Source organism: Euleptes europaea, chromosome 14, assembly GCF_029931775.1.
Source record: "Euleptes europaea isolate rEulEur1 chromosome 14, rEulEur1.hap1, whole genome shotgun sequence".
Classification (NCBI taxonomy): domain Eukaryota; kingdom Metazoa; phylum Chordata; class Lepidosauria; order Squamata; family Sphaerodactylidae; genus Euleptes; species Euleptes europaea.
In genome coordinates this window covers 32,825,270-32,853,092 of record NC_079325.1, presented here as the reverse complement: position 1 = coordinate 32,853,092, position 27,823 = coordinate 32,825,270, and the positions used below count along the sequence as shown (strand labels likewise).

Below are 27,823 nucleotides of genomic sequence, written 5' to 3'. Positions count from 1 at the left end.
CAGCTCCCCAAACCTCCTCAGGCTCCGCTCCAAAAACCTCCCGCCGGTGGCGAAGAGGGACCTGGCAACCCTAGTAGAGAAGGAAGTAGGATGGCCAACCTCCAAGTGGGGCCTGAAGATCTCCCAGAATTGCAACTGATCTCCAGACTACAGGGGTCAATTTCCATGGAGAAAATGGCTACTTTGGCGGGTAGACTCTATGGCAGGGATGGGGAACCTTTTCTCTGCCAAGGGCCATTTGGATATTTATAACATCATTCGCGGGCTGTACAAAATTATCAGCTTAAAAATTGGCTAAATGTGTGACCAAATATAGCAGGCTAAGAGGCATAACCGGATACGGCTCAAAGTGTCTGCCACGTAGAGCGACTCGCTTTTGAGCGATCGACAGTCTTAGATCCTTCTGAGCTAGAGATCTGCCAGGACCCACGAAGAGCCAGATGAAATTATTTCGCGGGCCTTATACACCCCCCCGGGCCTGACGTTCCCCATCCCTTCCCTATGGCATTATACCATGCTGAGGTCCCTCCCCTCCTCAAAACCCACCCTTCCCAGGCTCCACCCCCCAAAAAAACTCCAGGAATTTCCTGACCCAGAGTTGGCAACCATAGAAGGAATATAGAAAGAGTTTTGCGCACGGGGCAAAATCCACCAGAAATTCCTTCCACTGAACCAGACAGCAGAGCTTAGAGGAAGGCCTCATTCACATTAGATGCCAGGGATGAGGGGGGTGGGGGGTGGAAAGCCCAGACAAGCGTATGCTTTGATCAACGTCAGACACTCCCAGGGTCCAGGCCTTTCATTCCCTGATTTGCATGACATATTGGAGCACAAAGCTAAACTCAGGAAAAAAAACACCGATTTTCATTGTTTCACTGAATTTAGAAACAAGGTTTCTAGAAGGATGGAACAGAAGGTTAATGAAGTGAAACTTGAAAACTGGAACAAAAGAGAGTTAATTAGTTATTGGAAGACTACTGTTGCTACCCTCGTGCCTGGCATATCAGCGTCATTCCTCCCCCACCCCTGCCTGTGCTCTCAAAGCAAGGTGGATGATGGCCCAGTTTTTGCTATGACAAACATCTCCTGGCTGCTTCTGGATATTTCACGCTTCCATTTTCATCACCAAAAGGATACCACCATTTAAGTCAACCATGTTCCTCAATTCGAATGTCAACACACAGCTGTTCCTGTCATATTCCACTTAGCCCAAAAAAAACCCTCTCACTGTTCTACCCCCCCCCCAATACTCGAATCACCTCTGTCTTAAAAATGCATCCGTCTTGCATAAAAGAACCCTATTTTAGCCCCTTCTGCAAACCTGTTGAGTGACTTCTGTTCTGGCATTAGTGCACCCACTCCCCTTGCAGCCTGCAGTTTATCTAAAAATAACTTCCTAACTCAGTGGTCGGCTCAATCCCACCCCAGACCGATGGAGCTTCCTCCAGAGCTTAAAGACCTCTGCACTGACTGAGCAGGAAGGTGAGGGTGCAATCCCATTAAACGGCAAAGTAAAATACTGCTGAACCTTTAACAGGGAACGATCCCGGAGGAGCAGGCTGCTGAAAAGTTGTGGTTGCCAGGGGGACCGAAGAACACTAAGGAGTGGACAAAAGGTGAGGAGCAGAAATAGTCGAAAAGAAGCAGTTGCAGTCAGACAAAAACGCAGCAAGGGAGAGGGAACTCCCTTGAAAGAGTTGGAAAGGGGTTGAAAATAAAAAACAACAACAGTACCACACTGCTGACAATGGCAGCAAAGCAAAGGAGAGAGAATGCCAGGCAAAAGGCCAACAGTGTGCTCAGCCCAATGATAACAGGTGGCTACAGTCGGAGGCCTGGATCTCCTCTGTAGCACAGAGTGCTTTTTATCTGCTACAGCTGATGCCAGCTACAGCAGTGGTTCTCAATTTTTTTCGAGTCGCGACCCTCTTTTACAATTGCCAAGTAACCTGTGACCCCCGTCACATTTGCATACATTTGCATAAATTTGCATAAATGACATTTTCAATAGGATAAAGAAAACACATTTGTTTTTTTGGCAGTCCAGGGTATCCATATATGTAATTACTTTAAATTTTAAAGTTTAAAACAAACAAGTAAACGGTACTACCACCTGTTGCGCAGCGGCTGTGACTGTGTGGCGCGGCAACCTTTCCTGGCACGAAGGAAAGAGTGCCTCTGAGCATGCACTGTGTTCCTTGTCCTCCCCTCTCTCCCCAAAAACTCTTCCAAGCAGGCCAGGGCTCTCGCGAGGAAACCCCCTCTCGTGTGACTGGGACACTGCTTGTGCACAGAACTGCAGTTATCCCTCAAAGCAGAGCTCCGTTTAATCACCTCACAAGAGCGAAGGGCCAGGAAAGAGCCGAGGGCCGCTTATCCCGCTCAGACTTTTCACGCCTTTTTCTCCCCTCCGCCAGTCACCTCTCCTTCTGTGCCTCACCGAACCAGCGCTCGAGGGGGAATATGATATGGCACAAGAGCATAGGAATTCAGGACTTTTCGCGCCTTTTTCTCCCTTTTTCTCCCTTATATGAACTTCCGGGGGGAGGGCTAGGGGCGGAGTTAGGGGAGGTGCTTCTCTGGCCTGGAGGGTATATAAGGCCAGAGAAGTCTGACTGCCGGGGAGGAAAGAAGCCAGAGGCTGCCTGCAAGGTGTGTCCTGCGGCAACCTGGTGACGTCTGAGGGAGAGTCGAGCTCTGACTTCCCCTCGGACTGGTCTGAGGCGGAAGAGACTGTCTCAACCCCAACCTCCTCCCGGGCAGAGACCCTCCCACGCCTGGGCCGAAACCCCCTCGTGACAAACCATACACACCATTCAGCCTTTTCTGAGAGCCTTTTGGAAGGTTCTAAATCTCTGGGCTAACTGTAGCTGTATTTATACGGTTTCTAGACTCAGTAAGAGTGAAGAGAAATCTTTTATCCCCTCTTTCTTATCCATCAAGAGGGATACCTTTTATTCCCTCTATCAGATATAATGAGCAGTGCGGTAATGTTTTAGTAGCAGCTGCTCATGTCTCCATGACCATATATGGGCTTCCTTTCCTTTCAGTCCACTTTGCTTAAAGTAAAAACACTTATTTCTGAGTTTCATGATCACATTATATACTTAATTTTTATACCATCCTCTTCGTTAGGACAATACGCATTAAATGAGACTACTTAGAAATCTGTAGCACAATGTTTAACTGTATAACTCATAAAACACAATTATTGTTTACAATTGTCACTTTATGACCATTTGGTCAGTTGCATAGCTTACAGAAAGCAAGAAAGCATATTATCTATATCTTTGATGGGACTTTAATGCCTTTTGAGCTATAAAAAGCCAAGTGTAAGCTATTAATGCACTCTCAGCACATTAAGATATCTTGAGACCTTGAGAAGGGCAAAAGTATTCTGCTTGTGAGATTCTGACATCTGGCAGCTGAGTCAGAAAGGTGATTTTAGTTACATCTTACAGATAGATAAGGAAAGGGGCTCTGCTCTTCCCCTTCAAGGACAAGACCAGGGTAACATAATTAGTTAGCTCTTGATAGAGCTGACCTTGAGAGAATTCTGTCAGCCTGTTCTAAGGACATTTGCATTACACAGGCTTTCATTATGCATTACACAAACCTCTGCTGTGGCTCAGTTTGCATGATGTGTACTAGCTCTATATGGAATTAATTCTGCACATGGTCACAGAATACCATAATTATGTCAGAGACCGTGACAAAGCGTTGCTGGTGGAAAGTTTCCTGCTATGGGCCTGGACACCCTAAGCCTCTCAAAGGCTTGTACGCTAGGAAGGCAGACAAAGAGGGGAGGTGGATCAGTATAGACCTGTTCCTCCCTGTTCTGACAGTGGCTGTTTATTTTGCTGCTTTACTTTAGGTGCTGGACCCAATATCTTCATTGCCAATCTTTGTCCTTCCATTTAAATTCATGGCTGTTCTGCGCTGCTGCAGCAATCCATCCTCATCTGTGATGCAAGACAATTCCCTGGCTGCAGAGGGGGACTCAGCTGTGAAATGTACTGAGATATTATACCTGCCCCATAGGTATTAATTGTGAGGGCAATGACAGAAATGTGTAGAGTCTAACAGAGCAACCTTCCACACTACAAAGCAAGGTGGTCTTTTTAGTAACTTCAAGGGACAATATTGGGTCACCCCAAAAAAGCATCTGAGATCAGAGGTCCCCCAACAGTTTGCATTTTTAAGACAGGAGAAATGAGAAAATGTTTTGTTATACATGTGGACAAGATAGATATTTTGCTGCAACATGCTCTAATAAAGAAGGGGGGAAAGTTGACTGGTTTTCTAAGAGTTAATTGATACTGGAAATAGGCCCTGGGGAAGGAGCAGCTCAAGTCCTCATCAAATCAAAGCAACAATAAAGATGCTACTATAATTTTACCATTTAGACATTTGTACTTTGCTTTTCTCTCAATGGGGACCAAAGCAACCTTCAGTAGCCTTCTCCATTTTATTCATACTAAGGACAAGGATGTACATCCTTCCCGAGATCAGTCTAGAAGAACTGCTTTTTCTGAAAGAAGGTCAGAGAACACTTTCAAGTGTTATTAGATTCCAGTATCAAAGCAATTTTCAATCCTTATGCAAATTTCTAGTTGGAGAGGGGTGCGCATTGTAAGCTACTGCAGGCTTCGAGCCCTTTCTAACCTAGAGGGCCGCAAACTCAGGAAGTTCAGCTGCAAAGCGATGTGTTTTTTTTCCTCTTAGAGGAGACCAGGATAGACGTTGCCTTGGAGAGGAAAGAAAAGAAAAACCTTGGAGATCTGTGTAACTTGAAGTCACTCTGATGTAAGGGATTAAACCATTTTTTAAAAAGAAAGAACAGGGGATTCAGAAGCAGGCCTTTTCACCCAGTTACCAAACCCCAAGAGCAGGACTGTACAGAGCCATACCATACACAGACATATTATCAGAGGTGGTTTGGCTCAAGGGCAGATAATATGATAGATAGATAATTTATTTGCGGCACTTAGCCAGTCAAAGCATGATAAAACGGAAAGCATGGACTAATATTCTTACAATCAAAGAATTACAGTCCGAGTCTTAAAACATTTTTAAAACATTTAAAAAAAGAATTACAGCTGGGACACATCTGTCAATTGCACTGTTCTAAGGCGACGAATTTTCATTGCTGCTAAACAAAATTTCGCAACCTGAAGAGTGGTTGAAGGATTACCCCCTTGTAGGAGCATCTCAAACCTTTCATCTGCCCTGTCAGGTCTCAATCTCGATAAGAGGGGCTCAATAAACTTCGAATGGGGTAGTGTATAGAAATTGCAGTTCAGGAGGGCATGCACAACAGTTTCTAAGTCGCCTGATTTGCAGGGGCAGAATCTCTCTTCCCAGGGTGTCTTCTTATATTTCCCCTCAAGCAAAGCAGATGGTAAGGCTGCACATCTGGCCAGGGTAAAGGCCCTTCTATAATTATTTATCTCTAAATAGTGGAGATAGGCTGCTGGTGCTAGGATGTATGTAGTATGGAGGGGGGCAGTGAATAGAGGCGCCCTTGCTAGATCTGTTTGTCTCTCGATGTCTTTGATCCTTTGGGATATAATTAACTTAGCTTGTTCCCACCCTAACTGAAGTAAATCTAGGGGTGTAAAACCCAAGTTGTTTAATTTGACATCTATGGCTATCACCGCAGATACCGTATATACTCGCGTATAAGCTGAGTTTTTCAGCCCCAAAAATGGGCTGAAAAAGCCGGCCTCGGCTTATACGCGGATCAATACGGGGGGAAGGAGGGAGGAGGGAGGGGGGAAACTTACCGCCGTCGCCGCCGCCGGGCCCGTGCCGCTTCCTGCCGCCGGGAGCAGCCTGGGGCAGCCTCCTGCAGCCGCAGGACGGCTGCCCCGGCCCCCCGGCCCCCGCCACCATTTTTTTCGGGCGGGAGGGGCCTTGGGCAGCCTCCTGCAGCCGCAGGATGGCTGCCCAAGGCCCCCCCGCCCCCGCCGCCGTTTTTCCCGGGCGGGAGGGGCCTTGGGCAGCCATCCTGTAGCCGCAGAAGGCTGCCCAAGGCCCCCCCCGCCCCCGCCATTTTTTTCGGGCAGGAGGGGCCTTGGGCAGCCTCCTGCAGCCGCAGGATGGCTGCCCAAGGCCCCCCCGCCGCCATTTTTCCCGGGCGGGAGAGGCCTTGGGCAGCCTCCTGCAGCCGCAGGATGGCTGCCCCGGCCCTTCCCGCCCCCCGCCGCCATTTTTCCCGGGCGGGAGGGGCCTGGGGCAGCCTCCTGCAGCCGCAGGAAGGCTGCTCTGGGTCCCCCTGGGCCTCGCCGCCGCTTCCTCCCGCCGGGAGCGGCCTGGGGCAGCCTCCTGCAGCCGCAGGAAGGCTGCCCAGGCCCCCCCGGGCCACGCCGCCGCCGGACCCTCACCGCTGGAGAGCCCTGTCAGGTAAGCCTGCGGGGGGGGGGAGGGGTTATAAGCCGACCCTCGGCTTATACGCGGGTGCCTAATTTTTCCCCATTTTTGGGGAGAAATTAGGCACCTTGGCTTATACGCGGGTCGGCTTATACATGGGTATATACGGTAATATGCTTTTGAAGAGTCAAAGCCCTGACTGTACTGCAGCTTTACTCATTCTCCCTGTGCAGCCCTCGCACTGTGAAAGAATCACCATGGGCTCACGGCTTTCCTGAAAACCATCACCACTTGCTTCCCAGTCATTTTTGGACTCAAGCCCCCTGCTCCAGTTGCATGAGGCAGTGTTGGAAAACTCCGGAGGCTTAACAGCAAAAACCAAGTTTCGGAAAAATGTTTGGGTAGAACTCAAAAGGGTTTGGAAAGATGCTGGAGCAAGAGCAATTCGAGGAGGCCCTCAAAAGTGTCCAGGGAGCACAAGCACGGGCATTGTTGCCAGGCCTTGCCTTGGAGAGAGCAATGAAGGGCTTACAATATAAGGTGCTCTCTAACAATTTTCTCATTTAGATGAAAAACATGCTACTGAAAAAAAAAACAGGAAAATGTTGGGGGGGGGTTTTTGTATGTAGGGAGTAGCTGTTTTGCAAGTCTTTCAAGATCGTATACCTCAAAGTATTCATTTAGGGACTGTCACTTACAGGCGTCATCCTACTGTAAGAATGCATTTAAAAATAAAGTCTTTCCACTGGAATGACACATTTGAAGATGCCTATTAAAACTTGAAATAGTTTCGCATGGGCAAAACTGGCTTAATCCGCTATCCCCACCCTGCTATGAAGTGGAATCCATTTCGGTGGGAGGTATTAGCATTTGCACAATCCCCCAACCCATCTCTGTCACCCTTCCCCCTAACCCAAGTGATCTGGTATTGCTCTGTGGGGGATCTATTTTGTCTAGCATTTTGTCTCCAACAGAAGTTGGGAAGAGGCCAATGTAGACTCTGTATCAGAGCAATTGCCTTCTCAGTGCACCCCTGTACCTTGTAGTTAAAGGCAAACTACTTCTGTACATGGAGGCTCTATGCTTCAAATGACATAGTGGGCACAACAGACTAGTGGAAACCAAACCTGGCCTCTAGGTAGTAGCATTTTAAGTCTTTGAGTAGCTTCGTCCTCACTGTTCTCAAGGAATGAAAATTCCAGTGGGGGAGCCTTCTCTGGTTCCCACATTTACTGCATTTGCTCTTGTTCTGTTCTTGATAGCAATTAATTTGATGGATGACAATTGGTCTTCCCCACTTGCATACATTGGATTGGACTCGGCAATTTGCTCTGAAGTGTCTTATGCTGTCAAAAACCTACATACTTTACATCCATCATCTCTGAACTGTGGCAGTGAGGAAAACAGAGAGAGGGAGCCCACGGATTAGCTCCGTGCTGGATCAAGAGGGCTGAAAGAAACACACCAATAACATATCTTTGGACAAATAACCGTTGATGCATGTAGAAATACCATAAGGGATAAGTTTCAAGCAGTGACCACTTGCTGTGCCGCTAGCGGAGCATCTGGCCAGCATTTTATCAAGAGAGTCGGTATTGTACTGCCTGGGTTGGCTGCTGGTCCCGGAAGCAACAGTCACCATCACACAACCTGACCAGATATGCTGTGATCACCGGGCCTGTTTAGTTCCACACCAAATTACTTCAATGCTTGCCGAAGAGACTTGCAGCCAGCTTTTGCAGAACTGTGATTGCAGAAAACATGGCTGATCCAAAGAGACTGGCAGCCTTTGACATCTCTACAAGCAACTGAGATGAACATCAAAAGGTACTTTAAAAAATCATCGTATTTATTAGTGACTGATTTAATTGTCTATGTAAGCAACTGCCTCCTGAGCAGAGCAGAAACGATAGGGAGAGCAGAACCTAACTGGGCTGTGTGAGAATATGTATGTGCATAAAGCCAGTTGTGGAGCTCTGTACTGATAGGAAGGGACAGTTGAAGCTGCTGAGAGGAACAGCCCATCAAAAAGAAGAAGAAGAAGAAAAGTTGGTTTTTATATGCCGACTTTCTCTACCACTTAAGAAAGAATCAAACCGGCTTACAATCACCTTTTCTTCCCCTCCCCACAACAGACACCCTGTGAGGTAGGTGGGGCTGAGAGAGCTCTAAGAGAGCTGCGACTAGCCCAAGGTCACCCAGCTGGCTTCATGTGGAGGAGTGGGGAAACAAATCCGGTTCACCAGATTAGCACTGCAGCTCATATGGCGGAGAGAGAAATCAAGCCCAGTTCTCCAGATCAGAGTCCACTGCTCCGAACCATCATTCTTAACCACTACGCCATGCTGGCTCTCTGGACACACCTGGCAAACAGGACTGAACTGGCAGGTAATCAAGCATCCCTAATCCTGACTTCCATCAGTACTGTTTTTGTGCAAATCTGACTATTTACAAACAGAAATTGAACAGCTATTACAGGGGAATAGAGACTCAAAGAAGAGACTGCTTCAATCCAGCCTCTCCAAATCCAACCCAAAGAAACTTTGGGTGAAAATGCACGGTCACTTTATCCTCCTTTAATCCCTGTTTCAGCCAGGATTCAACGCATGTGTTTCGCCTAATGTGTGTTCGATCCTGGCTAAAACAGGGATTAAAGGAGGATAAAGCGACCGTGCGTTTTCGCCCTATGACTATTCCATCACCAGTCCAGAACTAAGAAGGTTTTTTTCCTTCTAGCAGGCTGGGGGTGGAAAAGGGGTGGGGGTAAAAAAGGGGTGGGGTGGAAAAGCGAGAAAAACCACTCCTGCTTCAAAAACTTGCACCGCCTGTTTTGGTTCTGGCCCACTCCTCCCCGCTCAACACAGATTGATAAATGAAAAACATATGAATAGACATAAGCCCTCCAGTACTTTCTGAGCCTGCAACAGCCGGCTTGGCCTTTCGTGTCACTCATGTTACTGAGGAGTGCCAAGAAAGCGGCTGAGAATGGAGTGACTGTGATTGCCAACTGTTTTTCCGATGCAATTAGACACCCGGGCAACCCACCCCTGCCCTCTAAGCGAGGCGGCCTTGAGGGAAGGCAATCGAACACCCAAGCAAGAGCAACAACGGCTTTAAGTCTTAACGCATCTCACAAAGACAAAGTATAAGAATTACTAACCTGCAGTACTATTGGTGCCAAGGACAGGGAGATCTGTCTCAACAAAGCTCGGTCTTGGCAGAAATGGTGTGCTATTTATACTACCTGCTAAAGGGAGTTTTTGATATTCAGTGGCTTCAACTCAGTTCAATGGAGTGCATGGGAAACTCTAGATGGATCCCACAGGATCCTACACTGGGGATTTAGAATTCCCTTGGTTCTTACTTCAGACTGAAAGCACAGCTCCCCACAGGAAGAGACGTCAATGGGTGTGAGAGAGAAAGACAGTTTGCAGGATTCTTTTGATGAGTATGAATGCCAGGAAATCAGACAAGCATCTTTGGCTACCTCCTGCATCCTCCATCTTCCTTCATTGCGTCTCTCCATGGCTCAGTCTCTTCAGTCTCTAACCTACAGTTAGCTCCTTCACATAAGGAGGGTTCCTATGCCAATGGTAGAGCATCTGCTTCGCTTACAGAAGGTCCCTAGTTCAATCCAAGGCTCCTCCAGGGTTTAAAAGGGATCAGATTAGGAGGCAATGTGAAAGACCTCTCTACCTGAGACCCTGGAGAGCCACTGAGTTAATAATACTGACCCCGACAGTGTGTTCATGAGACTTTTACTACATAAATGCTGTGTGTTTTTTTAGATCAGCAATACAGGATTTTAAAAAGAAAGGTGCCATCCAGAACCACTATCTTTAATACCCTTTAAAAAAAATCAGGTCTTTCTCAATGGATTTTCTATAATGGGGCCTCCATGTTCAGAGGCACTCTCTCAGGTGCTTGTGGCAAACAGCTGCAAAACAAATACTTTGCTTAAAGCCCTCCAAAGGCTGCCCACTTTAGAAACACATTGCTGAACAAAATGACCCAGTAAGATAACCCACCTGACTCCATGATGGAGACCCAAAGTGGCTTATGTCATTCTCTTCTCCACTGTATCCTCACAACAACCCTGTGAGTTGGTTAGGCTGAGAGTGTGCAACTGACGCAAGGTCAGGGGGGTTCAGACCTGGGTCTCCCAGATCCTAGTGTGATGCTCCAACCTCTGCACAACACTGGCTCTCTCTCTGAAATTAGTCAGAAGGTCCTCCCCCTACCCCAGCACACTTCTCAATGTGCTCCCTAAATGACAATGGATAATGCAACTAGTTGGTTTGTGGGAGAACCTGCAATTTCGGATGCAGCTTATGGAGACCTACCAAGGCACAAGCCCTGCTCCCTTTTAGGGTCCAGGCCAAAATGGTTCTTTTCATCCAGACTCTTATATTAAAGGCTGATGTATTAACACCACTGTTATAATCTGCTTTCAGTCTGTAAACTAACACTTGCTTTGCTCAATGTTTTATGGTTTTATGTCGTGGCTGGGTTTTTTAATGCTAGGGCTTGATTAACTTTTATGGCATTTAATGTTTTATTTCAAGCCGCCTTGGGCAGGTTCTTTGGAGAGGTGACATAGACATTTTCAAAATGAATGAATGAAGGCAGTTCCCAAAACTGCAACACTTGTTTTTGGCATTGACAGCAGGGGGAAAACCATGCACACAACCCCCCTTTCTGGTAGTGGTCATAGTTGGTCTCTCTGCCCTTTCCTAGAGCAAAATTAGTAGTTACGTTAATTAGGGTTGCCAGGTCCCTCTTTGCAACCGGAGGGAGGTTTTTGGGGCGGAGCCTGAGGAGGGAAGGGAGGGACTTCAATGCCATAGAGTCTAGTTGCCAAGGCGGCCATTTTCTCCAGGTGAACTGATCTCTATCGGCCGGAGATCAGTTGTAATAGCGGGAGATCTCCAGCTAATAAGTGGAGGTTGACAACCTTAATGTTAATCAATCACACCTGCTTCTAAGCTATTTTTAGTTGGGGTTTAAAGAAGGGAAGGTTTTTAGTCCCCTCCCCCTTTTGTACCTGGCCTTCCAAAAACCTGTTAAAAGTATGCTGGAGGGCCTTTAGCCATGCTTTTTCTCGATTCTACTGATGTGATCAGTTTTATCTGCTAATCATTAGTTTTATGTTTTTATTGTTTTAGCCAATTTTATTTGGTTTACCACTATTGTTTCAATGTTGTTTGAGATTGTTGTTATTTGGATTTCTTATTTGTGTATTTTATCTACTCTTAAATTAACTTTTACTTTGGAGGTTGCCTTGAGTGCCATTTTAAATGGTATAAGGGCAGGACATAACTTTTCCAAATAAAAATATCTTAAAAAACCAAAATTTTAAATGGTACAAAGGCAGAATATAAACTTTCTGAACAACAATAAAAATAAAAAGAGAAGCTTAAAAAGGTTTTCCCACATGAGGACTTGGTGTGATTCACATCAGACGCAAGCACTCTCTTTAGACACACAAAACGAACATTTTCTCAAGTCTGACAGATACTCAAGGGTGCATGATAATGTACTTTGAGAACAAGTGGCCAGTGTATACTGAAACATTTTAGCTGATTGGGTGGTGGGGGGAGGCTAAATTAAATATTTGGCCAGTTTTGAACACAGCTGGTGAAGAAGATTGCAGCATTTGGCATAACCCTAGAATTTCCTACAGTGGGGACCATAACATATCATTACCGGGGGGAAGGGGTGTCAGCTGCCTTGCTGGTGTGATTAACTCATTTGAAGTACACTACAGAGGCTCCCCCATCTGAAATGACAGATGCACAAAGGGTCACTTCCAGATTTGCCCAGTGCCCTGATACCAGCTTTCCCTTGACTAGCTTGAGGGGAAATACGCTAACCATTATGGGTGCCTTGTGAGCAAAGTAGCAAACATGAACAGCTAATTTTAATCTTAAGCATCTTTAAAGAAACCAGAGCAGCTCCAGACACCATAAACATTCATTTCAATTGATGTTGAATGGAAAATGCCTGGAACCAGAGATCTGCTGGACATGGACACTCTTTTCAGAAAGCACAGCAAATAGATACAGATCATGAATTGGTTTCTTTCCTCATCATTGGGTGTGTGCCCATTGGATGCTTATCAGCTACGCACCTTTTTCGTTTTAATTAGGAGGTGAGCAATTAGGAATTATGAACACTCCAGTGCCAATGGCACAAGGGTGGTTGACTTGGAAGGAGATCCAAGGGTTGTTAAGCTTCTGTCAGTTTCACACCTGGCAAACTTTATCCACTGCTCAGAAAATGACACTGCCAATGGAGAACAGGAGAATCTCAGATATAAAGGATTCAGCCTGGATCGAACGCATGCGTTTCGCCTAATGTGCGTTCGATCCTGGCTAAAACAGGGATTAAAAGAGGATAAAGCGACCATGCGTTTTCGCCCTTTAAAGTGTGCAAACAAAAATAGTTACTCTTTAAATTTGCACCATCTTCTCCCCACCTCTCTGCCCCTCCAACAGAGAGAACCACGTATTAACCAGGGTGGGTTAAAACTCACTAAATAAATGTACTAAATAAACTGGATCCAAGCAAGCTTTTCTCTCCTTTCCCAGGAACCTTAGGCAGAGGTAGGGGGGGACACACACCTCTTCTTACAAAAATACAAAACAACAAGCAAGTGGAGCCAAGCCTTAACTTTCAGAAATTTTCTCCAAGCCCAGCTGACTTCCTGCAATGGAGTCTGTCTGGGAGAAAAAACACCCCCCCCCCCAAGTGTACAAGTTCACCAGCATATTGTTAAGACAGCAAAAGGAAATGAAGAACCAGTAGAGTGGAGAGAAGAAAGCACAAAAGGAGGCAACCAGTTAAAAGTATAAGAAACATCAAGAACTTCATGAGAAAAAAAAAGAAGCTTTGGCTAGTAAGACAAAGAGCATGGCAGCCCCTGAGCTAGTTCCCAAGCAATTACAAGAAGCTTCTTCCAAGCTGTTACTAGACCTGCAGGGTCTCATTCCCTGGCAGCACCCACCAGCCTTGTTGAAAATAGACCACTCCAGCCCTACTTTTCTTATGCATAATTGAGGAAGGCTTCCTGTCTCCTTCTGGAGCTTGCAGTATCTGGGGGCAGGGATTTGTATGGGGGGGAAAGTATATCTACTTATAGTTTTTGCATTACAGACCCCTGAGAGATCTCAGATCCTTTTCAACCAACAATTCTCTCACACACAGAGATCTGATTGTGCTGGCCAATGGCCGTAACAATAAATGTAGATCTGATCCTTCAGTGCAGATCTCTTGCATCGCATCTGGGCTAGTGTCTGTGTGCCTGTGAAAGACAGCAAGAAGGCATCTTAGGTTGCTACCCATGCAGCACATTAGATAGAAATCAAATCAATGTTCCCCACAGTCTCTGGAAAGGGAAGGGGCAAGAGAAGCCTGGGTCTCTATTACTCACTGTCTCTGCTGTGCTCTGCCTGCCAGCTTGAATGGGCAACATGCTTCCTTCTGTCAGCTGCAAGACCTGGGGGCTGGCTAGCCCTCCCTGCCTCACGGGGCAGGGGAAGAACCACAGCCTTTGTGCCTTCATCCTCCCACACCTGCTATGCCTTTCATCATGTGCAATCATAGCCTTTCCACTGCCCACCTAGCGTGTATTCAGCCTTAGGTAACAGGACAGCTCGTCGTTGCATTAAGGTTGTATACATAAGAGAAACATACAAAATGCTCCTTATATGTCTCTGCATTTGTTCTCAGTTTATGGGTGTGTTGCACAATACTACAGGATGCCAGACTCCAGGTGGGGCCTGGGGATCCCCCAGAATTAAAAACTCATCTAGATATAAGTTCCCCTGGGGAAAATGGATGCTTTGGGGGGGGGGTAGACTGTATGACATTGCACCCCACTGAGGTCCTTGTCCTCCCCAGGCTCCATCCCCAAATCTCCAGGAGATTTCCAACCTATATCTGGCAACCTTACCCGCCCCCCTCCAATCCCCCACTGGTGGTCAGGGGGGCTCTGACAACCCTACCTCAGTGTGATGTGATATTTAAAGGCATGTTATCACGACAGTTATGCAAACAAGACCTGTGCTTATAGAGCACCAGCAAGCTTTCCCAAGCCAGTGAGATGATGCAACAACTTCAGAAAATGGAAATTCTGCCTACAGAAAAGCCAACTGGGACAATCATCTCAATCATCTTTCTCACCATATCAGCAGGATATTGTAGTTGCAAAAATGTTTGCTGTAGGTCTCTCAAGTGTGTATCTCTGAAGGATTGGAGAAAGATGATTGAGAAGGCCAGAATGATACCCAGGCACAACTTACTACAAGATAAACCCAGAGAGAATGACAACAGAACACCTCTGGTTGTCACTTATAGCTCCCAACTAAAACCAGTCCAACGTATTATTAAGGACCTACAACCAATGCTGGATTGTGACACTTCCCTCGCTGAAGCACTGGTGGGGCGTCCCTTTCTTGCTTACAGACAGCCGGCTAACCTAAAACAACTTCTCACCCATGATGATAAACTACTTAACAGGAACATAGACTCTGACACCAAGGCCTGCAACAAACCAAGGTGCCAACTTTGCCCTCATATAGATTCTAGGAACATCATCTCTGGACCCACCAATGTCAGCCATACTATCTCAGGTTCATACTCCTGCTCATCTTCTAATGTGATTTATGCCATCTACTACTGCAGACAGCAATGCCCTTCCACAATTTACATTGGACAAACAGGTCAGTCTCTTAGACAAAGATTAAATGGACATAAGTCTGACGTCAGAAATCACAATATTCAAAAACCAGTGGGAGAACATTTCAACCTTCCAGGACATTCTGTTGCAGATTTAAGAGTAGCAGTTCTCTTACAAAGGAATTTCAAAGGGAGATTGGAAAGAGAAACTGCTGAATTACAGTTGATATTCAAACTAAAGTCAATGCATTTACCTGGGCTGAATAAAGACCTTGCATTCATGGCTCATTACCAATGCTGATTTCTCCACACCCATCTCTCCCCTGGACATCACAGACTCTTCTGCATACCACACCTAATCCCATCACGCCTGCTATTCACATTGACATACTGTTAACATTTACATACTAATGCTTGTCTGAATTCACTCTCCTCTACTTAAAGACCGATGGATTCACATTCTAGCTGTATCTGAAGAAGCGAGCTGTGGCTCACGAAAGCTCATACCCTATCAGAAAATATTTTTGTTAGTCTTTAAGGTGCTACTGGACTCTTGCCCTTTTCTACTACTGCAGACAGACTAACACAGCTACCCACTGTGAATTAGCTCATAAGATAGTATAAGAGAGGGGGAGTTGAGACTGAGACTCCTTGGGAGAGAGGAATGCTGAGAAGTGTAAACAACCCCTTCACTGGCCATTCAAAACTTTCCCATCAACCAACAAAGAAAACTACTTCATCCCCTCTACTGAGGTGAGAAATAGGCCCCTTCTTTTTGGTTACAAAAAGGAAAATGGGATTCCGATGAAGAATCTCATATGCTGTGGATACAGAATTTGCAATGATGTAGTTATGCTAAGTTGGTCACACCAGGAATTGGGACCCTTCCATGAGTTACTCACAAAGGTGCACATTTCTCAGCCACACAGAAAATATCTGCCATCTTTTAGTCCAAGACTGGCAAGTCACCAAAGTATCTGTAGTTAACAATTATTGACAGCAAAGCATGAAATACTTCTTTGCTCACCAGACACCAATTTAATTCCATTATTTAAAAGGTCAGCCCAACAGCAGCAATCAACCCTGCCTTATTGAAGGGCATCTCTTTCCCTCTCCTTCTCCATGATTCATTTTGACCAAAGAAGAACAGCATCAGACATCTTCTATTATAGCCATTTCTTTTTCGGCTTGCTCTACAGGAACTCATGACTCCAAGATGAAGCATCTCATGTTCTACCAATTAAACTGGTTTAAGGGGAAGGCTGCCCTGTAATCCACCCTCCCACGGAAACAATGGCTATTCACAGTGTCATTCTTGACTCAACCAAATTCTCTGTTCAGCTCTTAGGCTATGTCTATGCATGAGGCAAAAAGAGGTCTAGAGGTGGTAGGATAACCCACACTGTTTCAGACTGGCATGGGAAAGGACAATCCCACTTTGAAATAATGCCTTGTGTAAAAGAATGCCCAGCAAGCAGGCAAGAACTTATCTCCCCACCCAATTTTTTACTTTGAGAGTTTTTTAAAAATATATATAAGAATTCAAAAATGGCATCTCCCACCCTGTACCTCCTGGGATAGCACCTGCTTTACCACCTCGTTGTTCTGCATGTGTAATCCAGGTCTGAGATGCTCTCAGAACTATAACCAGGAGGGAAACTAGTCACAGCTTCTTCTCAAAGAAGTGAAGGGTACACCACAGCAGGGATCAGAACAGCTCTGAGACTCTTGTTGTTCTTGAACATAAGAAAAGCCATGTGGGATCAGACCAAGGCCCATCAAGTCCAGCAGTCTGTTCGCACAGTGGCCAACCAGGTGTCTCTAGGAAGCCCACAAACAGGACTGCAGCAGCAGCATCCTCCCTGTGTTCCACAGAACCTAATATATTAGGCATGCTCTCTGATCCCATCTTCCCATATGAAGATGAACACTAATAAGACGATCTACACATGGAAGTAAATCATGTGGCACAGTTCTGAGGAGTGCTTGAGAGGATTACACTTGAACATTCCTCCATGTCAAAAAACGTCCCTACCCACAAAAAACCCCCACACTTCAGCATTCTCACCGTGGTTTGTTTTCCTTTTGATCAGCAAGCTTTGGCAGACACAATGAAACCAGGTAGAAAACAATAGCCACAGCTGTTAAGTACATAGCAGCTTTCAGGCTAGGGATTGTATGCCTCACATCCTGCAAACCTTCCCCCTCCCTTAGAATCCCATTGGTGGAACTTTACAATGTGAATTCAATTAGCGCTCAACTGTCAGATGCATAATTTGGAAGACATTGGTCTCTCCACATACACCCCATTATTCAACATCAGGCATAATTGAATTTGCCAGTAAACCCTCCCTAATTGCACAGCAACTGCCTGAAGATCTCTTTTATACTTTGCAGACAGAAGCCACAGCAGTCTTAACAGCCAAATGGGCTACTTTTGTGAAGCTATGCAGGCCTGCCACAAGATAGCAATTTCCCTAATTACAATATGGCCTTTTTCTATGCAATTAATCATCTCCGTAGAAGGTTTGGAAGGCAATCGTCTCAATCCTGGAACAACAGGGCTGTCTCAAAAAGGTCAGGCAATCCTAAGAACCCAGGAAAGATGGTACACACACATGAACACACATGAAGCTGCCTTATACTCAATCATACCCCCGGTCCATCAAAGTCAGTATTGTCTACTCAGACCGGCAACGGCTCTCCAGGGTCTCAGGCGGAGGTCTTTCACATCACCTACCTGCCTAGTCCCTTTAACTGGAGATGCCGGGGATTGAACCTGGGACCTTCTGAATGCCAAGCAGATTACCACTGAGTCACAGCTCCTCCCTAAGGGGTAACATGGACAGGGATTTTTTTTTAATTGTGAAAACAGACAACCTCCCCAAAAGTTGACAACCTAGCTTTTATAGTCCCACCGACTACAGAAATGAATGTGAAAATCACTCAAGAAGCAGGAAGTAAAATTAAAGTGTATAATAAACAAGCATGGGAAGGGGGAAGAAAAAAAAGAGAGCCGCTGTTTTTATTGTATTATCGTTAACAATAATACAACAGACTGAAACTCAGTAGCTGAAGTTTCCCCATCAGTGTCTCCAGGCAGGAGACAATAGCTGCATCTGTTGAATTTCTCATCTATAAAAGCTATTTGGGTCCACATGCAAATATACATAAAAGTGGTGACTCCCCGCAGCGCAGGGCTCCATGGCCCATTGGCACCAGCACTACCATGATGACTTCATTCATCTAACTGGGTACAGTTAGAAGGTTCATTCAAGGAGAAATTGTTGGTTCTACAGAAGACCAAGTGAGACCCAGGAAGATCTTGCTCCAGGCCTCTCCCGGAGGACTTTCAAGCCAGGCTTTCCTCAGATGAAACTGTGTTTCAGAACCACAGGGCCAAATTAATAAGCATGCGAAGAGAGAGTCCTCTCTTCTTCCATCACCAAATGACCAAAATTTCCCTACATATTCCCCAGAAAGAGTACTGGGACTTTAAGAAGAATCTATTTTTCACTGAAGCATTTGTGAGGAATGCCTGGAGGGACTTTTTTGTGTGTGTGCTGTCAAGTCACAGCTGACTTATGGTGATTCCAGGTGGAGTTTTCAAGGCAAGAGACACTTGGAAGTGGTTTGCCATTGCCTGCCTCCAAATCATGACACTGGCGATACAAGGTAATATGAACATTATGTCCAAGGTCTTGACCTGTGATGGCTCATTCACATTTTCACATCAAGCACTGAACATATGTATGGACTGGCCCGTCAGTCTTGCCTTTGTACTGTAAAGCTATTACTTTGTAGCATGAACCTTAATCAACTCTCAGTTTCCTTTGGCTGAGCAGAAGCGTTGGCCATTTCATCACATTTGTTTAATCTAGTTTACCTAAATGGATAGTCACAATATTTTCAGTCTAGCTGATGGTTGGCCATGCTGAGTTTCGGTAATAATGTATGTTAATTGTTTTATTAACTTTTAAAATCAATGCAAATCAAATGATAGAAAGCAAAATCATTGCTACATTTCCCCATAGATCCTTTTCATGGACTCATCAACTGAACACTTGACATACCACCATTAGGGAAATTGGCAAACCTCCAAAAAGAAGAAGAAGAGTTGGTTTTTATATGCCGACTTTCTCTGCCACTTAAGAGAGAATCAAACCGGCTTACAATCACCTTCCCTTCCCTACAACAGACACCCTGTGAGGTAGGTGAGGCTGAGAGAGTGTGACTAGCCCAAGGTCACCCAGCTGGCTTCATATGTAGGAGCTAGCTTCATGTGCAGGAGTGGGGAAACAAATCCAGTTCATCATATTAGCCTCTGCTGCTCATGTGGAGGAGTGGGGAATCAAACCTGGTTCTCCAGATCAGAGTCCACTGCTTCAAACCACCGCTCTTAACCACTACACCCAAGAGAAGCTCCACAAGCAACAGTACCCAATATGCAGTGCTATACCACCCAATACAAAATTATTGAGGAAACCACCTGCAACAACAAGATGTACACTAAATATCCAGCCTTTGCCTGTGATCCGCTGGAGCCGATCCATCAAGGACCTTTGGCTCTTGCCCTCTGGCTTGTGCCTCTGGCTACTCCAGTGCCTGCAGCAAGAAAAAGAAAGTGCCACTTAAATCTTAAAACAGCTGGCAGTGGCAGCCATCTTTCTACAATCTCCCCCACCACCACCGCTAAAGAAATCTAAACCCTAGTCCAGGTACCCAACCTCACAGAGAGATGATGGCCACCCTTATCACCTGTATAGCCCACTTGAACCACCTTCTACCCGAAAGGCTCAACAAGATTAAATTTGATCTAAACAGAACTTTTCCTACATACAATACTTTCCTCAAGGAACATAATCCAATGTTTGATGAGCCCCAAAAGCACAATCAGAATGATCATAATCATCAAGAAAAAAAAACTTGTGGCAATTTACTCAAGGACTTCTGGTTTTCTTCTGTAGAAGTACAAAAGCCTTTTTGTCCAGCGGACCATCTAAAGCTGTCATATGAATAATTACACAGGGCTGCTTTAGTGTTGGTCTACTGATCTCAGTATTGTCTACTCTGACTGGCAGAAGCTCTCGGGTCTTTCACACAACCTCCTGCCTGTTCCTTTTAACTGGAGATGCTGGGGATTGAACCAGGGACAATGCTCAGCCATTGAGCCATGTCCCCTTCCCTAGTGAATAGTGTACTTCTAAACAGTGCCTTGCTATTGCAGGAAACATAGCTCCTGTAGTTTATGGAGGCCACCCTTTGACAGGCAGGCTGATGACGATGATTATCAGACAGATCGATACAAGTGTTTACAGTCAAAGCCCGCAACTCCCCGATGTCAAACTGAAACAAATCATCTCCAGAGTACTATGAAGCCTCTGCAGGGCAAGGTATTGGCTTTGTTTGAATGGTTCCCCCACCTCCATGATAGAAGCATGCCCCAGCCTAGCTTTCTCCTGGGTATACTTCTTTGAGAAGTTGTGTACCCTCACTTAAAGTCACTGCATTAGACACCTGTTTGGTCCATGCATACACAGGATAAGAAAAAAATGACAACCTGGGTCAGAGTGCTGACCATTGTCACAGAGAAACAGAGGATGGGGAAGTGGGGAGGCTTGAAGGAGGGCCAGACGTTGCCCCCATGAAGCATGTCAGAAGTCTTCATACTCGAGTGTAACACATACCCAGCTCAGAAACACTATCACTTTTCATATTTTTGCCACTCACTTTTTGGGAACTGCGATGGATCAAAGGGAGACTTGGATTTTTCAGGGAAATTAGGTCTGTCAGAAATTTGATGGCGCACGGAGGCTTGTGGTAAAAGTTCAAAACAACAGGAATTTATTTATAACAGAAAGGCAGGATGACGGTTTAGGCAGGTAACCTTGGATTTCAGAACGATATGAGGATATTCGAAAAGCAAACAGAGAGTAGGCACTTCACAATCATATCTATTTACACAAGAGAGGTTTAGTTATTCTAGATGGCGTGGCTAAATTGACTTCAGGATGCTAGATCTTTGTTTTCACTGAGTGGCTTGTCTTTGCTTGTCAATTATGTCTTGTTCTGTTTTCACTTGAGTTGACTTTAAAACACACTCCAGTTTCAATTTCTGGAGTAAGGAACTACACAACACTCTTCACCAGTTTCACACCTAAACTGGAGTGGGATTACTCAGGACTCTAGAGACTAATCCTCAACCTTACTTAGGGGTCATTCAATACACCTGAGATGACTTCCCTCTCCCTGGTTTGTGAGAACTCTTTTTCCTCAGGGCTAACTCCCAATGACAAAACCCAGACTCATTCTATTCCCTCAGAGTTAACGTCCTTATGACCCAGTTGCTGATTCTGTATTAATCCAACAACTTATAATCATGTTCCTTTATGTTTCACTCTTGAGGACTACTCCTCACACAGCTGCCAGCTCCGTCCTGAGCTCTGGAGCTGAATTGCACCTCTCACTGACTGAGAGCTGAATGTCACACTTTCACTAGCCATTCTCAGGACTGCCTTTAGCTGTCAATCAACCGCCTCTAAGGCAAAAACAGCTTCCTGGTTTCTATTGCCTTCTGCACAGAAACCTATGCAATCTGTGAGCTAAATCCCTTTTCCAAGCAAACTTTGATTCACTGAGCAGTAAAACAATTCCTGTAATTAAGAGCAATCCACCCGTCACTAGATTACCAGTCTGCCACACAACCTGTGCAAACAAGTAGTAAGGAGACTGAGCTAACAAGGAAATGGTCTAGAAAAGAATACTTGCATTCCACCCCCAACACACAGCCCATTGTCTACTTATGCAAAGGGTTTACTTGCGTTTTTGCTTGTGCCCAGTCTCAAAGAATCTGGGTGGATATATGTGTGATGCACACAAGATACTTGGGTATCACTAACTAGGAAAATGAAATTTGTTGGTGTAGCACCTGGTAAACCAGAGCCCTGAAGTTTGTGGTATAGGCACCATGATTCTTAGAAGAGTCTGAAACAAAGACACTTATATATTTTGTCCCAAAAACAGGGGATTTTGTGTACCCCTAAATGGCCCGGTCACTCGTACATTATCCAGGAAGCAAAGATTCTTTAGTTATCAGTCTCCAAGGGCAGACCTACCTTAAGAGGTCCACATCCCCTGTGAGGAGACTGCAACAAGTCCAACCATGCCTTCAGCTGACAATGATCACACCATGATCGAGGCCCAAATCTTTAGAATCCCTAACGGACTATCAGATAACATCTCTGTACAGAAGAAGGCAGCTCAGCATATGCCCTTTATAACGCACTGAGCCCTCACAACTTGGGATAGTCCCATGGTTATCATAAATGCCTTGACCTGTCAGCGTGAACGTTAAAGTGAGCTGGGACAATCATCCTCAAGGTAATCAACACCACATCCGAGATCATGACAGCTCAACCAGCCTACCCACTGGCAAACAACAGCAGCCTTAATCAGTGCTGGAAACATAACATAAGATCCTCACAGCGAAAGATAGACAATAAACCAGGCATATGCAGACAGAAAACGGAGTCAGGGAAGAAAATAGGTACCCCATCTTCCAGTATAGGGTTGTTGAAGGACCTGGATAGCTCTAACTGAAATAGAATGACATTAGAAGATTCATCCAGCAGGTTTAGGACTAGCAAGCCAAGGACATCCACATGGCAATGATTCTGTGTTCCTTCTGTTGCCATAAAGAATATACTTTTCTTCATTGAGAGCCAGCGTGGTGTAGTGGTTAAGAGCACTGAACTCTAATCTGGTGAACCGAGTTAGTTTCCCCACTCCTGCACATGAAGCCAGCTGGGTGACCTTGGACTAGTCACAGTTCTCTGAACTCTCTCAGCCCCACCTAGCTCACAAGGTGTCTGTTGAGAGGAGGGTGATTGTAAGCCGCTTTGAGACTCTTCCTTAAGTGGTAGAGAAAGTCGGCATATAAAAACCAACTCTTCTTCTTCCTACTTCACACACACAAACAATGACCATGCCTTTTCCCTATGCCACTGGAGGACTTTTAAAAAACAGTAATTGACACATCTCTTTAGCGGAATGTAATTGACACATCTCTGTAGCATTAACATACTGAAATCTGTCAGTTACTAATTTCTTTTAATGCCCAGTGGCTTGGGGGTGTAGGGAGACAGGGGGCAGAGGCAAGGAAAACGACTCTTACGTGAGCAGGATCTGCAAGAATGTGCACCTTCCCATCCACACAGTATGCAAGGGTACTTTGATGGCAATCTTTCCCAAAAGACTGTACAAAACCAGTTTTGGGAAAGATCATAGCAAAGGAGGAGAAGACATGGATCACGGACAACTAGGGGGTGATATCATATGGATGTGTTAAAAAGCAACAAAACCCAAACCAGAGAAAAACCTGTATGTGAAAGAAGCCCAGATCTACACGAGCTTCTAACAGAAGATCATGAATAGTAAAGCTCTTTATTTTTCACATATCTGGCAATGCACATCAACAAGTTTGAAATAGAGGAAAGAAGAACACCTCTACTGACATCTCTATGGATGGGACAGCCATGGTGTGCATGTCTTAAGGATCTTCTCCTCCCATGCAAACCTAGCCAACCATTATGATCATCCTCAAGAGTCCCTGTTATCTGAGCCTAGACAGATGGCACACCAAGAAAGGGCCTACTCGGTTGTGGCACCAAAATCATGGAATTTCCTCCCCAGGTCTTCTGCCAGCAGGTGAAGTTTTTTCTGTTTTGTTGTCCTTCTCTTCCTGATGCTCCTTTTTGTTTGTTTTTAATCTCGGAGGCCTCGTGTGTGTGTGTGTTTAACCTCTGGTACTTCATGTCTCTGTGTGTACTGTTTTAAAAGTTGATTCAATGCCTTTTTAATTATCTGCCACTTAAGGGCCCTAATTGGGTGAAAAGGCAAGACATGACTTTTACAAATAAATAAAATAAGCACCTCCTCACCCATTTCCCCCAACCAGCACTTCTCCTACTGCCATACCTCCTACCCCATGCTCCATCCTAACACCAGAAGGCCCAACACACAACTTACAGATAGCTTGTTATTATTTGCTCAACTATTCTCCCCAAAACTTACCTGCTACCACCTGCTTGCAGCTGTAATACCTTCCTCCTCCACCACCATGTGACAGAACCCCACGAGGAAATACCATGCTAAAGGGATGCAGCCCTCTGGCAGCAGAAGCCTGGGAAAAGGCCAATCAGCCAGGAATGGCTAATGGCTACAGCAGTAACTGGAACTCCATCTGGCTGTGGGTGGTTGAATGTTCCTTAATAAGCCAGATCATACTGTATTATACCATGACACTAGCTAAAGTTCTGTTGTTTCTTCATGTGCATGAATCAGGCTTGAACTGTGTGTGGGGAGAAGTCATTCCATAGCATCCAGGGGCATGCAAATTTGACTGTAAAATGCAAGCTTCATTTACTGGTAGCATTTCATCATGCTCTCCATGTCATCACTGCCATGTATAAAAGCTTTCTTCATTCTCCTTGTTAACACACCTAATGAACGAATGTACAAAAGCCAAATCCTGCACCACTTAACAGAAGCTTAGTGATCCGCCCTGTTCTCCCACTGCAGGCTCTATAGGATCACTCTATGTCTTCATTCAACTTCCTCAAAATAAGGCCTCCCTGACCACTATCACCCCTTTTATACACCTTGTCAGTTCATGCATGCCCTGACCTAGATGGCCCAGGCTAGCCCAATCTCCTGGTCATCCTTGGTTAGTATATGAATAGGAGACCACTAAGGAAGTACAGGGCTGTTACACAGAGGAAGGCAATGGCAAACCACCTCTGTTTATCTCTTGTCTTGAAAACCGGAAGGGGTCACCATAAATAGACTGCAACTTGACCACACTTCCCACCAGCAACTTCATGCACAGCAGCAGATGGCCCTGTCTCTATCTTCCCTCAAGGCACCTTATACCACTTGCTCTTCATTCTCTTCCCATACAAGGCACACATTAAGTTGGCTATATATACTAAGTATATTTGTGCTTTTATAATAATCCAAGTAACTTTGGGCCCATCCCCCCCCCCCGAGTTGGTCAAAAAGTTGCAGCTAGATTTTAATTTCACGCAAATGTAACTGACACATTGTTGCTTTTTAGTACAACTCAGTCCAGGACAATGCTAGCCAAACTATCAAGAGTACACTGGACAGAAGGGGTCATGCAAGCACCTAAAACGTCCCCTGCTAGTAGCCGAGATAAGCCAACTGTGGCACTGCTTTGTGACGATCAGCAGAGCTGCCTTTCACATCAAGTGGCTGGGTGGGCAAGCCATTAAAGCTCCCAAAAATCAACTGCTGAAAGAAGTCACCTGTATACTGAATGCAGTTGCAGTAATAATATGTATTTATAAAAGCTGAACGTTTATAGAGTGATTCGCTATTGTTTCGCTAACATCAGAATAAAATAGAAGTCACATTTATTCCACAGAGCACTTTTGTGAGTCACTGCTTACGTCTGCAGATGCACCAAAGAGGAAATTATTTTCTCTTGTTTTATTTTGGTACAGCAGACAAACACAGGCCACCCTTCAGGATTTATCAGAAATATCAACCCTTATAGATAATGTGATCTTAATGGAATGGAAGATGACGGAGAGAAGGCCACTTTGAAATCAAGTTGCCTACAGGAAGTGGTGGGATTAACTTAAATTTATGACTGCTACTGTTTGGGGGGAAGAGCCCTGTGGTGCAGAGTGGTAAGCTGCAGTACTGCAGTCCAAGCTCTGCTCACAACCCAAGTTCAATCCCAATGGAAGTTGGTTTCAGGTAGCCAGCTCAAGGTTGACTCAGCCTTCCATCCTTCTGAGGTCGGTGAAATGAGTACCCAGCTTGCTGGGGGTAAAGGGAAGATGACTGGGGAAGGCACTGGCAAACCACCCCATAAAACAAAGTCTGCCTAGTAAATGTCGGGATGTGACATCACCCCATGGGTGATGACCCGGTGCTTGCACAGGGGACCTTGACCTTACTGTTTGGGGGGAGGGATTAAAAGCAGGTGAGAAAACACACACTACGCTATCTCAGAGACAACTTTTTAATTCCTATAGCGCAGGCTTGATCCCCTACCAGAGGCTGAGCCCTGGTGAAATCTGGCACAGATGAAGCCCTGGGAGCCAGTTGAGAAGATCCCAATTCACGGCTTGGCCCCTAGGCTACACAAGCTTCCCCTGGAGCATCCATCCTTATGCTGAGGACTTCCTTTTCTAGCTTCTCAACTTTGTTTGCCTTGGTTCAGGCAGCCGGCCACTGCTACATAAAAACCAGCCTCCCTGAAAGGGGAACTGGAAGGATGAGACAGGAGTCCCCCTCACCATCAGTTCCTTCAAACCTGCTCCTTCAAAACAAAAAGGGGCGTGTGCGTACACCCACTGCTGCCGTATGCAAAACACACACAGCATAACCAGAGAGGATGAAAAACCAGAAGCGGTGCGAAGGTCACACCAGTTCAAAACAGATTCGAAATAGGACCAAATCCCTGTTATGGGTTTAAAGAACTTCAGAGGCTGAAGAGACAGCTCCTAGTAAACACAGGGATGTGACATCACCCCATGGGTCAGGAATGACCCGGTGCTTGCACAGGGGACCTTTACCTTACTGTTTGGGGGGAAGGGATTAAAAGCAGGTGAGAAAACACACTCTGCTCATTCCTTTTGATTCAGGGGAGAAAGAGCCTTCATGCCATCCCTGCAGGGGAGGTCTCGCCTTGGATTTGCCGCTCTCTAGACGCCCATTTCCCCCACCCCAATGCTCAAAACTCAACGATAAGCCCCATGCAGAGTTTTGAGCATTGTTGAGAGAGAAACGTGCATCTGGAGAGCGGCAAACCCAAGGCGAACCCTCCCGTGCACCGATGGCTGGCGAGACAAGCGCGCTTCCAGCCGCCAAAATGGAGACAATGGGCGCAAACGCAGGGTCGCTTGAGCCTCCTTTATCCCCTGTTTCAGCCAGGATCGAAGGCAGATGCGTTTCGCCGAACGTGCCTCCGATCCTGGCTGAATCCTGGCTGAAACAGGGAATAAAGGAGGCTACATGCGTTTCCGCCCAATAACAATCCTTTTTCGCAATGGGTAGCCGCGTTAGTCCGTCTGCAGTAGCAGAAAAGAGCCAGAGCCCAGTAGCCCCTTCAAGGCTAGCAAGGATATTTTCAGGCACGAAAGCTCCCACCCTGCCAGAAAATATTGTTGTCAGTCTTGAAGGGGCTACTGGACTCTGGCTCTTTTCTGATCCTTTTTCGGGGCGGGGGGAAGCCGGCGGGCTCGCTCTGGGCGGCGCGCACCGGGCCAGGCTTTGTGCCCGAGCATCACGATCCTTTGGGAAAGCGACAAGAGGAGGGAGGAGGAGGAGGAGGAGGAGGAGGAGGGGGGGGCTTTTCGGGGGGGGGGCGCCTGAGTCACCTTACCGAGAAGAGGGTGGCGTACGCCGAGAGCGCGAACTTGATGCAGTAGTAGTAGAGCAGGGAGTCCCTCCACTCGGCGTCTTTGCTCATCGCGGCGGCCGCCTGTCTGGCTTCGGAGGGGCTCCGCGAGGAGCTCCCCCGGGGCTCTTTCTTTCTTCCAACTTCCGCTCCGGCGAAAGTGAAAGCCATCCCAGGGGCCGGGGCGGCGGCATCGCCCCGGATCGGGTTAACCCTTCCGTCCACAGATAGGCAGCCAACCCTCGGGGGGGGGGCAGTTGTGGGCACCGGAGCTGGGAGGGGCCGTGTTGGTCTCCCTGCTGTGAAGGGCCCCTCCCCTGCTGGTTGGGCCGCTACGAAAAT

The 27,823-nt window shown here is 46.1% G+C and overlaps 1 protein-coding gene across 1 annotated transcript in view; it reads right to left on the bottom strand.

The window, feature by feature from the left end:
- Positions 1–27,558, bottom strand: part of LOC130487203 (tetraspanin-15-like) — a 123,867-nt gene extending 96,309 nt beyond the window's left edge. The window contains exon 1 of the mRNA XM_056860648.1: positions 27,467–27,558. Within this exon, the coding sequence (XP_056716626.1) occupies positions 27,467–27,553 (87 nt within the window). The 5' untranslated portion in view covers positions 27,554–27,558. The remainder of the gene's footprint in view (positions 1–27,466) is intronic.
- Positions 27,559–27,823: the final 265 nt, after the last annotated feature.